This window comes from Gossypium arboreum, chromosome 5, assembly GCF_025698485.1.
Source record: "Gossypium arboreum isolate Shixiya-1 chromosome 5, ASM2569848v2, whole genome shotgun sequence".
Lineage (NCBI taxonomy): Eukaryota > Viridiplantae > Streptophyta > Magnoliopsida > Malvales > Malvaceae > Gossypium > Gossypium arboreum.
This window is the reverse complement of record NC_069074.1, coordinates 76557422-76572191: the sequence shown is the minus strand read 5'-3', so window position 1 is coordinate 76572191 and position 14770 is coordinate 76557422. Positions and strand designations below refer to the sequence as shown.

At 30.6% G+C, this 14770-nt stretch overlaps 1 protein-coding gene across 2 annotated transcripts; it reads right to left on the bottom strand.

The window, feature by feature from the left end:
- Positions 1–9190: 9190 nt before the first annotated feature.
- Positions 9191–14371, bottom strand: LOC108474081 (plant UBX domain-containing protein 11-like). 2 transcript variants are annotated; one of them, XM_053029031.1, is made up of 10 exons: positions 14180–14371; positions 13432–13537; positions 13245–13297; positions 13064–13145; positions 12456–12521; positions 12274–12341; positions 11929–12147; positions 11236–11716; positions 10459–10728; positions 9191–9699 (listed from the first exon to the last, which is right to left on the bottom strand). In XM_053029031.1, the coding sequence occupies exons 1-10, from the start codon at positions 14246–14248 to the stop codon at positions 9485–9487; spliced, it is 1629 nt and encodes a 542-aa protein (XP_052884991.1). In that variant the 5' UTR covers positions 14249–14371; the 3' UTR covers positions 9191–9484. The 2 variants fall into 2 exon arrangements, with proteins under 2 accessions (XP_052884991.1, XP_017631470.1); XM_017775981.2 differs by lacking the exon at positions 14180–14371 and adding an exon at positions 13856–14077.
- Positions 14372–14770: the final 399 nt, after the last annotated feature.

Sequence of the window (14770 nt, the reverse complement as noted above, 5' to 3'; positions counted from 1 at the left end):
GTTGATACTGTCACTAATTCTGAAAAGGGCTTAGGCCCAGACTGTGTTTGCCTTCTGTTTTTTCTATATGGGATTACATACTGAGTTTTCGTAAACTCACCCTTTTGTTTTAACTGTACAGGTAATCCCTAGATATAGGTGGATCGGTGCGGCGGAGGACTCAATGGTGGCCACACGACTCATTTCATTCTATATTAGTAATTAATTATAATTTTGATTTTAATTTGGGGGTATTTGTTGTAATAATGGTCTCTTTGGATTTTCATGGATTATTTGGGATTTTTATTATTTTGATTTACAACTGTTAGTTGTAGGGACAATCGAGTTTTCAAAAATTAGACCTTTTTAACAAATTACACACGAATACGCAAACTATTTTTAAAGCTTTCGCAATAAGTGACGTTTTGAAAAGTAATAACATTCTGAAAGTAAATAACTTTTTAATGATGATTCATGTTTTGAAAATGAACGACACATCTTAGAATTAATGAAATGTAATAAAAAGAGGACTAATAGGAAAGAGGGTTTTTCTTTAGTAACAACTTGTTTGATGAAAAACATTTCAATGTGACATCGCCAGATTTGGCCATAACGTCCAGGCTGGGTTTGGGGTGTTACATTGATGTACACAAGATGAGACGGTGGTGTGGCATCCTGTATTTGGGCTTGGCGACAAGGCCGAGTATAAGGTGTTACAATTTTTTTGGAAATTACGATATTTATTAGTTTCTATTCTTTTGGGTTTGTGTTAATCGATCTCACATTCGATGTAATTCGTGATACAAAAATAGCAGATAAGGTTATCCGACTAAAAGTCAAGATCGATTCTAATTTGTTTCGCACAAAGCACGTGTATTTTTTGGTAAAAAAATAATTATAAATATTACAAACTAGCTTAGTTTTGAAAATTTAATGCTTCCACTATAATCGTAAATTATTTTTTAAAATTAGATTTTTTCAACATATCTCTCTCAACAATATCATCTTCAAGACTCGAATGTAAATTTCCTCTTTAAAAATGAAAAATACTCTACTGTTACACCCTAAATTGGCTATATCACTTGTGACCTCTAATAAGTTATTCTCAGCATGATATAAACATATGGTTATACATGTATAAAAAAAATTAAAACATAATATGAAATCTAAAGCAACAAGAAAAGAACATAGACATAATTAATAGCCCGATTTTTAGTGGTGTCAAAAATAGTGGTTCGAGACCACTAAATTCAATGAGTGAGTTCGAAAATTTTTTATTTATTATTTACAAGTTAAGTGTGATTTTAGAAAGATTTTTGAATTAGTGATTTGTGTTTTAAAAGAATTTATTAGGTTAAGTGGTTCCAAAAACGTGGTATCGAGACCTCAATTTCATAAATCGAGCATAAATATTTACGGAGTGTCATGAAGTTAGTATTAAAATTTCGTTAGAAAATTTTAACGTTTTGATAGTTAATTAATCAACAAGGACTAAATTGAAAAAGGTGTAAAACTTGCTAAAGTGATAAAAAAGCTTAAATGTTAAATGAGGAAGGACTTGAAGGGTAAATAAGCCTAAAATAAGAGGATGGACGGCATGAGTGTAGAAAAATCATGAAATTAGTGTGAACAAGGGGTAAAATTAGAAATGATATAAAATTTAATAGTTAAAATTAGGATTTAATTGAATATCTAGATATTTCTTCATGATACTCAGCCAAAAACACCATTGAAGAACCCTTAAGAAGCTGGTTTTTCATATTTTGCTACAAATCAAGAGCTCATTGACAAATGTGAAAAAGGGAAATTAGTGGAATAGTGCATAACTACTACAAACTTACAATTTAGCTCAGGTAAGTTCGTATGGTTAAATTTTTAATGTTATTTGTTAAATTGATGAATGATAATATGTATTTATTCATATTATTTGCTGAAAATAAAATTATTGTAAAAATTATGAAATTGAATGAAATATTCGAAGTGAATGAAACACAGGATTGAGTACAGTCGTTCAGTGCAAAAGAGGTATTGACAGTAAATTACCCAAGTAAACTGAGGTTCAGTATTTGTTGTGAACTCTTGTGTTTAGTTTATGTTTAGCTCTCATGAGCTTCAGTCAACTCATATGAGTTTTAGTTTAACCCTTCTGGGTTTCAGTTCAGCTATTTTGAGCTTCAGTTTAACCCTTATGGGTTTCTGTTCAGCTCTTATGAGCTTCCCTTTAACCCTTACAGGTTTCCATTTAGCACTTATGTGGTTTTTTGCAGCCTTTGGGCTTTCGTATACGATATACTCATATCCGTAAGAAGTTCACCGATTTGACAAAGGTTGGTAATTTAGTAAGTGACATATGGAATTATTGTTCGTAGACTTAATGGTTTTATTGAATTTGAGATGAAACAAGTGAATTCATTAATTAAAGTTGTGGTTGACGGGAAATGTGTAATGAATGATTTATTTAAATGAATTGTTATAGTATGTTTGGTAAGATTTATGTTTAAAGCCAACGAACTTACTAAGCTTCATTAAGCTAACTTGTATTATTTAATGTTTTTTGTAGATTTACGAGAAGTCGAGAGGTCAGATCAACACATCGAGTCACACTATCCAACTTCTCAGTAGATTTTGCTAAATATACTATGTTTTATATGGCATGTTTAGGGATTGAAATGGTTATGTAAATGTTAAAATTACATTTTGGTTATGTTTCAAGTTAACTTATATACGTATGGTTTGTCATGTTTGGTATAAATGTTGGTATGGGTATTGAATGAAATGGGTAAAGCATGTTAATATAGGTGGTTGCATATGTGAATTAATTTATGTTCTAGTTTAGATTGTTGAAATATATGTGAAAATATAATCATATTAAAGTTAGGAATTGGTTGTTTTGGAGATCTTATTATGGCCTATATGTATGAAATTGGTGTGTGTAGGTTGAAGTAAAAAATGGGTGAGAAAAGAGGCCATAAAATGACCTATTTTCATCCACACGGGCAGAGAACGGGCGTGCGTCTCAGCCATGTGTGATACATGGCCTAACACATGGGCGTGTGGCCTGGCCATGTGTCCCCTACACTTTAAAATTTCAAAACAGAATGCCCAGGTTTTTGCACATGACCTAGCAAAATTATGTTTATTTTAGGCTTATAAGAGAAAAAATAAAAGGTGTACGTGCTCATGAGGCTTGAGCCCAAAAGCTCAATCTAGTTTAAATGGGTTAATTCTCTCACTTGCACATGATACTAGGCCTGATTCAATTTGCTTTCAACGTTTTTTTTTTTTATTTATTTTACTATTTTTGTCAAACTAGGTTACTTGATTTTCTTAACATTAGAAACAAACCAAATTTTCTTAATAATTTTCAGCAGATATGTTTTTACTTTTAACATGCATGGTACCTATAAATGCAATGCATGATAGCCTTCTGAGTGAATCTATCAATTTACTTCTATTAAAATCTTCCTCTATTCTCTTTCAAAAAAAAAAAAAACTCTCTACTATGATCTTGGTTGAGTATTTAATTGCTTTGTTCTTCCTTGCTCCCTATTCTCCTATTGGTTAATATAAGTGCTTATTGCATCCTGAGGGATACTCAAATCCCAAAAATATCTTTAAGGTTAGTGATATTCACACCTTAAGAAGCAACTCTAATATTCTATATATTTAGTTTCTAACAATCCTAAGGATATTTGGATATTGTTCACTTTTTTGATACTCATATTCGTTATTGTCGTTATTGTCATGATGTTACTTGTGTCATAATTCTATGAAGGTATCATGTGTCTACTTTTATTGTTGTCTTGCAATACATATCGTGATTGTTAACTAGTATTAAAAGGGTAAAGATCTAAATATTTCTGAAATATATAGTTTTGAAAAATAAAATTTTGATCACATATAAAGTGTGCTATTTCTATGATTAATTGTCCAAATGAATCATGAATCAATAATTTTATATTGAAAAACTTGTTTATTATTATTAAAAAGATTAGTGGGTTTTAAATTGAAAATTAAAAAAATGAAATTATCAATTTAGTAATAATATGAATCTACTTATTCATATTAATTTTCCCTTTAATATGAGTTAGATCAAATATTGAGTTATATATATATAAACTACAGTTTTAAGAATAATATATTAATTCGTAACCATGATAAGAACTTCTCATTTACCATGCTATCATATTTGATTGAAAATGCAAGTTCAATTTATTTACTTTTCCATGTGAGTTGAATTTATGTTTAAACGTGATGTATGATATATGGTTACAAACTCAAAATAAATTTTTTTAAGAAAATAATAAATAAGAGGAAAACTATTTTGTGTGGTGAATTCATAGTTGGTTGCTGGAAATAAATGTGAAAGTGTGAAAGTGCATGTCTAAGAATAGTTATGGCTAGGAAAACCTTGGTACTTGAGAGTGTCATATACACCACCCCTCTTTTGTAGAAATCTACTTGGCACTTTATTCATCAACTATATCAACTATGCTCAATATTTGAGTATCTAATTGTGATGACAAATTAGGCCACTATATAACTCAGTGCAGAAATCAATAATGGAGAAATGAAAATCCTATTAAGTCAAATGTCAATTTGCTCGAAGTAGATGATATAATTGTGTGGTCCATTCTCAAGTCAATATTTTGGCTAATGTGAAATAGTAGCTGATAAAAAGTGGTGTCACTCAGCACATTAGTGGTAATTAAAATACTTTTTGTCCTATTCACAATTGGAAGAAGGAGAAAATATTGACTATCTTAGAAACTCTTGAAACTACACATGTTTTTGGAAAATGCAAGGTTCTACGTCTAGAAAGACTTCAGCTTAAGTGGGGTACTTCATATTCTTAATGTCTAAATCTATTTGGTTTTAGTTGGATTATTAGGAAAAATTGAAGTGAAAAATTCCTTCGATTTGTGACAAGGTCATGATAACTTAAAATATAATCTTGTGAGAAAAGGTTTTTGTAACCATATATTATTTTTTGTTTGATTTAGAAATTATTAGTGATAATGTTAATCTATCTGATTGCCTGATTGAAATATCATAATCTATGTGACGTGTTAAATTTATAAATAAATGCTCACTATTTTGACCCATTTACAAATCAGTCCGTTTTCTAAAACTAAAGACATTCAATACTCATTTCCAAAAATTGACTTAACCTTATGAAAGCCATTGTCGAAAACATTATCAAGTACCAACCTTACGAAATTCCGAGCTCATATAGGACAAAATTCTTAAAATACCCTCTACTGTGGGGTGTGACAAAAATAGAATTTATTCTTAATTGATAAATTCTCACTACTTTATGACAGAATAACGATGTATCAAAACTTATGGTTTTAGGTGAATCGATGTTCTCTCTTTATAGGAAGAGAAGAATCTTGATTAAATAAAAGAATCTTGATTAAATAAAACTTAAATAAATAATGTTATTCTAATAAAAAATTACTCTCCTAATCTAACTACGAGAGGGTGGCATACCCTATTCCTTTTGGGTTATCACCTCTCATATGTTATGTGAGGTAGATTGGGTCTTTCTCATGCGTTGAGTCCAATTACATGTACATTCTGAACTTTTGAACCAATACTTTCTAATTTAATCAACTTAATATTTATTTTTTATTTCTCAAAATAAACTTATTTATTTAAGCTAATTGAATTAATTTTTCAATTAAATAAATTTCTCAACTCAATTCTAATTTCGCTAAATACATGACAAATTTACCATAAAATAATCTATTAAAATATATTTAATTTTCTTATTTAATGGATTCATGATTACTAATTAATTTTATTTTATTTTTAACATTAATTATTTAACTATAATTAATTAAATAATAATTCAAAAATCTTAAATTAATTCTTAAGTCTTTTTATACTTAGTGAGAAAAAGATTCATATGTGAAAGCAACCCACTTTTCTAACTTTATCATTCTCATTTATTTTTACTCATTTTATTCTACATGCAATTCATTTATGATTTCAACAAGCTAATGAAAGACCTATTGTACATATATAATTAGGTTCAAATAATTTATAATTAGGTTCCAACTTTTCGCTTATTAACTATAAACTTATTTAGTCACGAAGTCATTCTACTATAGTATTGTGACTAAATTTTACCTAATTACATATCACTACAAAAGCTATTTAATAAGTGTTTGTCCAATAATCTTGTCATTAGTATGTAGCCCTCCTAAATATACTTAAAGAGATAAATTCATTCTCCCAAAATGATCTTATTTTATCTCATGGTAATCATTACATCTTCTTTCATAAAAAATCAATTATTATCGAATAGTAATCAAGTCATTTATCACAAAGATAAATGACTTGTGACCACGTTTACTTTTCATCTATCATGTAATGTCAATAAGAGGATATCATTTACCCTTTAGTTAAGTTATGAATTTCACTATTGTAAATTATGCTAAATACTATAGTAGTCGTATACCCAACACATCTATGTCTATCTTTTGGGAGTCATCCATTCTGATACTCATGAAAAAACATCACCCCGATTGAATTTGATACATGACATATTAATATTTCAATTGGTTTACTCATTTTCGATTAAATTAAGAACATATCTACTAATACAAGTTATTTTTTACGACAAAATTGTAAATTTCAATGGGTTATGTCACCAAGGAAAAAACTCGAGCATGAGAGTTTGTAGTGGCATGGTTCCCCATGAAAACAATCAATGTGTGGTGGTAGGTATGTGTTGGTGTTTATGGTGTTGAGCTGGGAAGAAGGTGTGAGTTGATTGATAGTTTTCATTTTTTTTTTTGTTATTTTCCTCTAACATTTGTATCTTTTCTTTGTTTGACTTCACCATTTCAAGTGAAAATTAAAGGAAAAACATGACTATTTTTCACTAAAAGTATTTCCTCATCCCAAATAAAGTCATCAAAATATAGAGGGTTCTTTTGTGAGTTAAGGAGATGTTACAATCTAAAAAAAATAAGAAGTCGTGAAGAGATGATAAAGAGATATATTGAAACATACTTTGAAAAACAAGTGCGATAACAGGTGGTGGTAATCAACGCAATAAAAGACTGAGAATGATAAGAGTTAAAATAGTTGTTGCAATTGTAGAAAGAAAGTTTCAAAGAGAATTTTAGTGTGCTAAGTTTGCCAAAAGATCAAAAGGCCTAAAATGATATCTTCAAATCTCTATTTATAGGCATTTAAAAAGAAAGTAAAAAAGGAAACGGTTATGAAAAGAAAGTGGGCATGAACATGCTAAAATGAAGAGTAGTGAAATTGAAAAGGGTTTCTTCAACAATAAGAGAAAATGAAAAGTAAATTATATGGATAATAGGTACAATCGTAGTTGCATCATAATTATACTTAAAGACATTTTAACAAGGAGAGTCTTAAGTGAAATTGCATTATTCGTTCAATAAAAAAAAAGAATAAAGCACTTGTATTCTAAAAAAAAAAAAGGTAAAAAAGTTAAGTTCTTAAAAGTATCTTTATCTAACCCTCCAAATCATGCTCTTTAGGACACACTAAAGTGAAACAACTCACTAATCCTACCAACCTTCCAAAGTTGTTCCCAAAGATAACTGTTCACAATTGAAGTTATTCTCAACGAAGTTATTCGCAAAAGTGCTCATACAAGAAATTATATTTCTTTGAGACTGCTAATATAGAATAGTTGGCAACCAAAATCAAGTATCTATAGTCCTAAACCTAGGCCAACAAATGATCTAACTTTTAGAAATTACTAGGGTAGATTATATAAATATTCAACAAACTATTAGTGTTTTTGTTTATTTGCTGAGATTTAAAATTTTCTATTTGAGTCACTAATATTATTGAATTTTTTTTTACACATCCATTAAATTTTTAATGAGATGCTAAGGTGGTCATTTTTCAATGGCATAATAACAAATTTAACCTTCTAAATTTTATAATTTCTATCAATTTGGTCATAAATTTTTATAGAAAATTTAACAAATTTAACCCTCATCTTTACATGTTATGTCAATTTACCATTGATTTTAAAAATTCAAAAGTAAAAACTTCAAAAAATTCGATAAAAGTACATAAGATTATATAAAAATGCTTTCAAAATTATAAATAAATAAATACCAACATTTTCTCTTTTTAACATGAAATTTATTTATTAAAATGATGATTTATAAATAAAATAATTTTTTAAAACACCCACAAACAAAACTTTAACCAAAATTTAATTTTTATTTTTATTTTATAAATAATAATTTATTTATTATATGTCTAGCCTCGTTTCATAGTTTTTACCAAATTTATAGAGCGTTGGGCACTACCGTCGCTAGAACTACCAACACCAATAACTCTTATTCTAAACTCCTCAATTTCCATATTATCATACCATGAAATTAAAAATCAACAATGAAGCAACCCACATAACCTTCAACAAAGTCTCTAAGAAGAGCTTGTATTTACCCAACTCATGCTTGTCCTAAAACACAACCTTAAATATAACAAACTCTTTACTTTCAATAACCTAAATACGTCGATTCAATCTAAACCTGGTGATCGTCAATGTTGAAAAAAGAAAATAGTTGAATGCTTCAATATTTTTTCCTTAAATTGTTTTATTTATAAAAATGTCATTTTAATAAATAATATCTCGTTAAAAATGAGGAAATAGATATTTTTAAATTTTATTTTTTATTTTTTAAAGTTCTTTAATTTTAAAATTTAAATTTTGAATTTTAAGAATCAAAACTAAGTTATCATAATATGTAAAGTTGAGAGTTAAATTTATCGAATTTTTAAAAATTAAAACCAAATTAATAGAAACTGTAAATATTAAAAGACTAAATTTATTATTATAACAATAAAATGATCATGTCAGCACTTCATTAATGATTTAAAGGATTCAAGGGATGAGATACCAAAATATTAAATTCTGATACTATTAATGACAATAAAAAATTTAAACTTCAGTGATCAAAACAAATACACGAGTGACTATACCCAAATTATTAATATACAACCACTGGCTGATATAAGTCGAAACACACTGCTAGCAATATTAAAAGACAAAGTATTCAAAATTTCTGTTATATAATTTTATCAATTTTAATGTCGATTTAATTTCGAATTTGTAATTTCTATTATCCTAAGCCAAACGTCAAAATTTGAGCATGCCTATGTAATCAAGTAGCAGCTCGACATGGCATAATGTACAGGAATACTGTTCAAAAAGAAAGTGCCACATTCTTGTTCGATATAACCTTTTTTTATCCGTATCCCAACATTACATATACTCCAAACATATGCAAAAAAGAAAAAGAAAAAGAAAAAAAGTGGATATATCAGTGTCATACATACCTGAATGTATCTGCACTCACTAACCTACTAGAAAACTAGGATATAGACAAATAACATATTTTAAGTTATTCACATACGGCCAATTACGTTTAAAAGGGTATTGACTTTAAACATCAAAGATAACGTGTGATAAGAAGAAGCAAGACCTACCTGACCCTAATTATTTGCTGTCGCTACTACCACCATACTGTGTAGAATTTCCATTCCAGAACGGATTTCTATCAGAGAAACTGTCATCGTCTTCATGACGTTTTAGAGTGTGAATATTGCTGCCATGTTGAGTGGTCACAGCTCGTCTGCTCCTGCCACCGTCACTGGCCATTGAAGTGCTTCTATTTCTTCCACCCAAGTTATTCTGCACTGTAGGATTTGGACCTATAATTGCAACCAAGCCAGATGAATGAGAAATGACTAATTTCCGAGTATGGCCCTAACGATTAACAGACTATGATACCCCACCTCTTCCCCAAGACAAAATGCCCGCATACATGAAAAACTAAACAAATAAGATCGTTACAAAAATGCAGGCTAACCCCCTTCAACATCTCTCTTAGAATTCACCAAGAAGATCCAAATTTTGGGCCATCAATGACCGGGACATACAGTTGTTTTGAATCTTTTTTTTTTTTTTTTCTTGAGTACCTGTTTTGGTGCATATTCAAATATGGGTACGAAGATATGACCCTCTAAGGATCCTCCACATACATGAAAATGTTACCCATGTCCAACACATATCCATATGCAACCAAATACGACGGAGATGCAATTACTAAAGATGTGAAAATTGAACATCTAGGAATTGCATTCTTGTTAGATAAGAAGGCAACTACCTTTTTCAGACTAGGATTCTCAAAATCCCAGTTTAGACATTTATATACGAATAGACTTAAAATAAGGAAAATCGAATAATTTTCAATTATATCACCTTCAATTATACGTGGCATTCTATACAGGCTTGCTCTCTTCATGTACACCACATGCAGTATATTTATGCAACCATGTATAACGGAACAGACATGTATACTTAGCCTACATTAGTTTAGAAGATTAAATAGGCCATGGAATAAACATTTCAACTCATGGCCTTCAGCCTAGCAGAACAAAGAAATTAACATCAACAGCAGATTGACTCACTGTATTCTGAGATGCCACTTTGAGATTCCTGTCCAGTAGTTGAAGAGCTGGCACCACCACTGAGATAAGCAAAAGGATTTACATAAGACAAAAAGCTTTTGATGTATGAAAAATATCCCCCACTGCTTCCTGCAGAATCTTCTATAGGTGTCAAATTTCTATTGTCATCAGATGGTCTTTGCCCTTGGAAACCAGCGGTTCTCCGACGTGGAACTACTATCAATGCTTGTCTGTTAAGCAGACCCAAGTCCAATAAAGATTTAATCAGATCTGCAGGCAAGAAGAGAGCAACAGTGGTGAATGGCAGACATTTCAAAAGTATGTTCCCTCACATAAGTATATTTTAAAGACATGGAACAATCCTCATATGTGAAGGCAATGCAATGTTACAACTTTAAGAACATCTTGGCCAAGTTCCAACACATCTTCAATGCAAAGAAATTAGAACGTATATTATCTACAAGTAAACACCAAAACGATATCATCACAGAATAGTGTTCACATAAAGAAAAAAGGGATCATCCCTTGTAGTATTAAAAGAATGACCTTCAAATACCAAAAAGAATTACATTCAATCTGTAATAAAGCACCTGAACAGAGCTACAGAGCATCCAACATCCGGTAATCTGGCCAGATATTCAACATTACTAATTTGCAACATGCTTCTAGATACCAGCTTGGGATGGGCAAAGTTCAGCTAAAGTAATGCAATATCTGAACTGAGAAAAAACTAAATAAGCCACATTGATTTTAAAGATGTAAAATGCAGAGTCATACCTTGATCACCAAATAACTTGCGAGGATAAGGAATGGCAAGATCATAGGAGCCCATGCCATTTGATTGGTTTCTATCCACATAGTCTTTAATCATACTCAGTGTGTATGTCACAGGAAACTTCTCCTGTAGGCTACTACTGTCAGGTAATCGGATATTTAAATGAACATCAGTTGGTATGTGTGCCGTTGTAGTATTTTCTAATGCACCATCTACTTTATCCTTCACATGTTGCATGTCTTTCTCTGCTTCTGCAGCACTCACTGGCATACTTCCAGCAGGACAACTTGGCTGATGATCAGTGCGCTTTACTGGGATGAGACAATCATCTTCAGGATGAGAGGATGCATGAACCGCTGGATTTGAAGTAACAGAACTAACAACTGTCCTCATTTCTTCATTGGTAATATCACATTGTTTAGCTAAGTTGTCAGTGCTAAATGATTCTGAACTACCATTTTCAACCAATTCAGGATTTTTCTCCTGTAACATCAGCATAGAAAAACAATCTTATATAAAGCAAAGTTTTTAAACTTCCAAAGGACTTCCCCTTCTACCTGGTGATGACAGCACATGCCTCTTAATTTTGCACAACACCCTGTATTGAAGTCTAAGTGTCCTCCTTCACCGAAACTCCCAATTATAAGACAAAAATTAGAAAGCACTTACAAAAAACAGCCAGCATTCAAAATTACCTTAACTGTTTGCTCACAATCTCTGTTTTCCTCCATCACCACAGACATAACAGATAGGTTAGACTCCAAGGTCTGGACAACATTGGCCAATGTGGTTGATGGAATAGAAGCACTTGAAGAACTTCCTTGTTCAGACTGGCTAACAGCAGATGCCCCAGAACTAGATGATTCATATTTCTTTGAAGCAAGTGCAGCACTAAGGACAGCTGCCGTTGTTTCCTGCAGTTTTGATAAGAAACTAAGAATGCTAAGAAATCCAAAATGAAAACCTGAATGTGGTAAATGTTTTTTAGGATTTTATCACTAACTGGGGAATAGTCCTAAACTCAATCATCACCAGCAAACCTGGATATGAAGACTCAACCATGCCTTCTCTAAACTGGATGCCAAAACTTCAGCACTAATACTCCCTTCTGGAAGAGTTCCACAAAAGAAAATAATTGATTATTTAGAACACCTTTCCATACATATTACATGGTTCCACAAAATTAGAGGAAAAAAAGGATTTACATAAGAAAATTTCATACCACTTTGCCAAACTTGTACACCGTTATATCCAATTGCAGTTATACATGGGACAGATTTCTGCGGGTCTGTATAATGTTGATGCAAGGATTTTTTTCTCCCATTAAAACTGGTAACAGATACGTACAATAGGAGTCAAGAAATATCAGCTGAAACATGTCTGAATCAGCTGCACATTATAAGTGGCCATTGAAATGGTAGACATGGCTGATTTAATCCACCCATTGCTTGGCAGATTAAAAAATGAGAGGAAAAAAAAATGAAAAGTACATTGGTTTATAATTATACTCGTTGCAAGTTAAAGATAGAAAAAATAAAATAAAAAAATTAAAGATTTAGTAAATACACATATTAACTCATACCACTCTCATTTTCTTTCATCTTTTAGGTCCAATTTGAAGTGATTTGTGTTTGTTAATAGATGTGGAAAATAATATTCTGCCTTATTTTTTCCTCACACTCCTATTTCTGAGGAAGACATGCCAAAAGTTCATATTCTTTCCATTTTTCCACCCTCTTCTATCCATCCTTACACTTTTCCATCCTACCAAGAATGCCCTTAGAGTAACTATAAGCAAAAGATATAGTTAACAATCGAGGATTAGGATACATATGGCAGAAAAATTTGCAGCATCGGTCCTTCCACCACAGATATGCAATAGAACGCAATACTTTGACAGTGACTCTTTTACCTGAATCCACCATGATAAGATATAGAGCACAAATATAAGAAAAAAGGTTAATTTAAGACGAAAAAACTTAAAATCAACAATTAAGAAAAAAAATAATACTTTTAAGTCAGTCCAGGTAGAATCCTCCATGTTTTTCGACTCAGAATCTTCACCTTAAATCCCAATAAGCATAAAAAATTAGTAATCAGTATCACAATAAAACAAAAAAGAACAGTCTTTTTCGATCAAAATACTAAATTTTTAAAAAAAATTGTAAAAACGGATCAAATAAAGAAGAAGAGGCTACCTGAAATGTAGACCACGAAAAGCTTCTTCTGGATTTTAGCTTCAAGAATTGCTTCAGGAATTGAACCTTTGAATGTAAGAGATGAGAAAGATTCGGACCTTTCCATCTGTTATGAAACAATTAGATTTTAAAAACTTAAAATTTGCAATTACGTATCTCTTTCGTTATCGAAATAGATTGTCTCAAATATTCCAGTATACATTTCTATATGCACTTGTAAATATATATTGAACAATCCGTAATTTCTAAAAACCCTAAAATAACAACAAACTGAGAGTACAAGACCCCTAAATTAATTAGAACGTTTGAAAATATGATAAAATCTTCTACTATTAGGGGAGGGACTAAAGCGAATGATTAAATCAAATTAGATTAGATTAAAATTAAATTAAAAGAAACAGAAACAGAAAAGATTTCGGCATACCTTGGACTTTTAGGAAGAATCTTAATAAAATCTTAAAAACAATAATACATATTAAAAATGAAGAAATGTGATAAGGAGGAGCTCTGAAGAGTTTGAAGAGAGAATCTATGAAGGATTGACGCGTCATCTTTTTAATCTCGCCACGTATACTTTCCAAAATTACTTTTTTTGTTTTTTGGTTAATTCGAATTTTTTTTTTTTCACTAGAGTTGGTAGTCGTTAAAAAAAAATCAACCAATGGGATTGCATCACCTCTTCATCCATTAAAATATAATTAAAAAGTAATTTTATATTAATATTAAAAAAAAAACTAAAAAATATTACCCCCCCAACATCCCCGTCCCATTGTTTGAGAGAGGGTGAAGAATTCTTTGTCAGCATTTTCTTAATCATGAAGGGCGAGCAGCAGCCGCTAATGAAAAGCACTAATTAATTTTCTTTGATGTTAATTCCAATGTGACGATAACGTAATGCAATTGTTTATCTCAAGAATGATGCACTAATTTGATTAGTCATAAAATTTATCAACCATCATAGCATTTATCCATTCCAGTTACCAACCTGCAAAGTATATATAGTAATGAAAAGGGGGAGAAGAGGAAAAACGGTGGGGGAAAGGGACAAGTGAGGGAGGGGTATTTTTTATTTTTAATATTAATATAATTATTTTTATTTAATATAAAAAATTTTAAATTATAGTTTAATAGAGTGGTGATATGGCGTAATCCCATTGGTTGGAACTTTTTTTTAAAGCAACAGGGATCAACTTCAATAACAAAATCAAAATTTAGGTACCCAAATTAACAAAAAAATAATTTAGGTACCTAACTCAAACAAAATCAATACTTTAAGGGTATTCTATTCAATTAAGTTTTTTTCTTAAAATGAAAACTCAAAAATAAAAGTAAAAAACAT

Excerpts from the sequence above, each read along its gene's own strand:
- LOC108474081 (XM_053029031.1), bottom strand. The coding sequence starts at position 14,248 with ATGATTAAGAAAATGCTGACAAAGAATTCTTCACCCTCTCTCAAACAA. Across the intron at positions 13,538-14,179 it reads GGGACGGGGATGTTGGGGGG|ATGGAAAGGTCCGAATCTTT; the intron begins GTAATATTTTTT and ends GTTTCATAACAG. Across the intron at positions 11,717-11,928 it reads ATTGTGAGCAAACAGTTAAG|GAGAAAAATCCTGAATTGGT; the intron begins GTAATTTTGAAT and ends CTGATGTTACAG.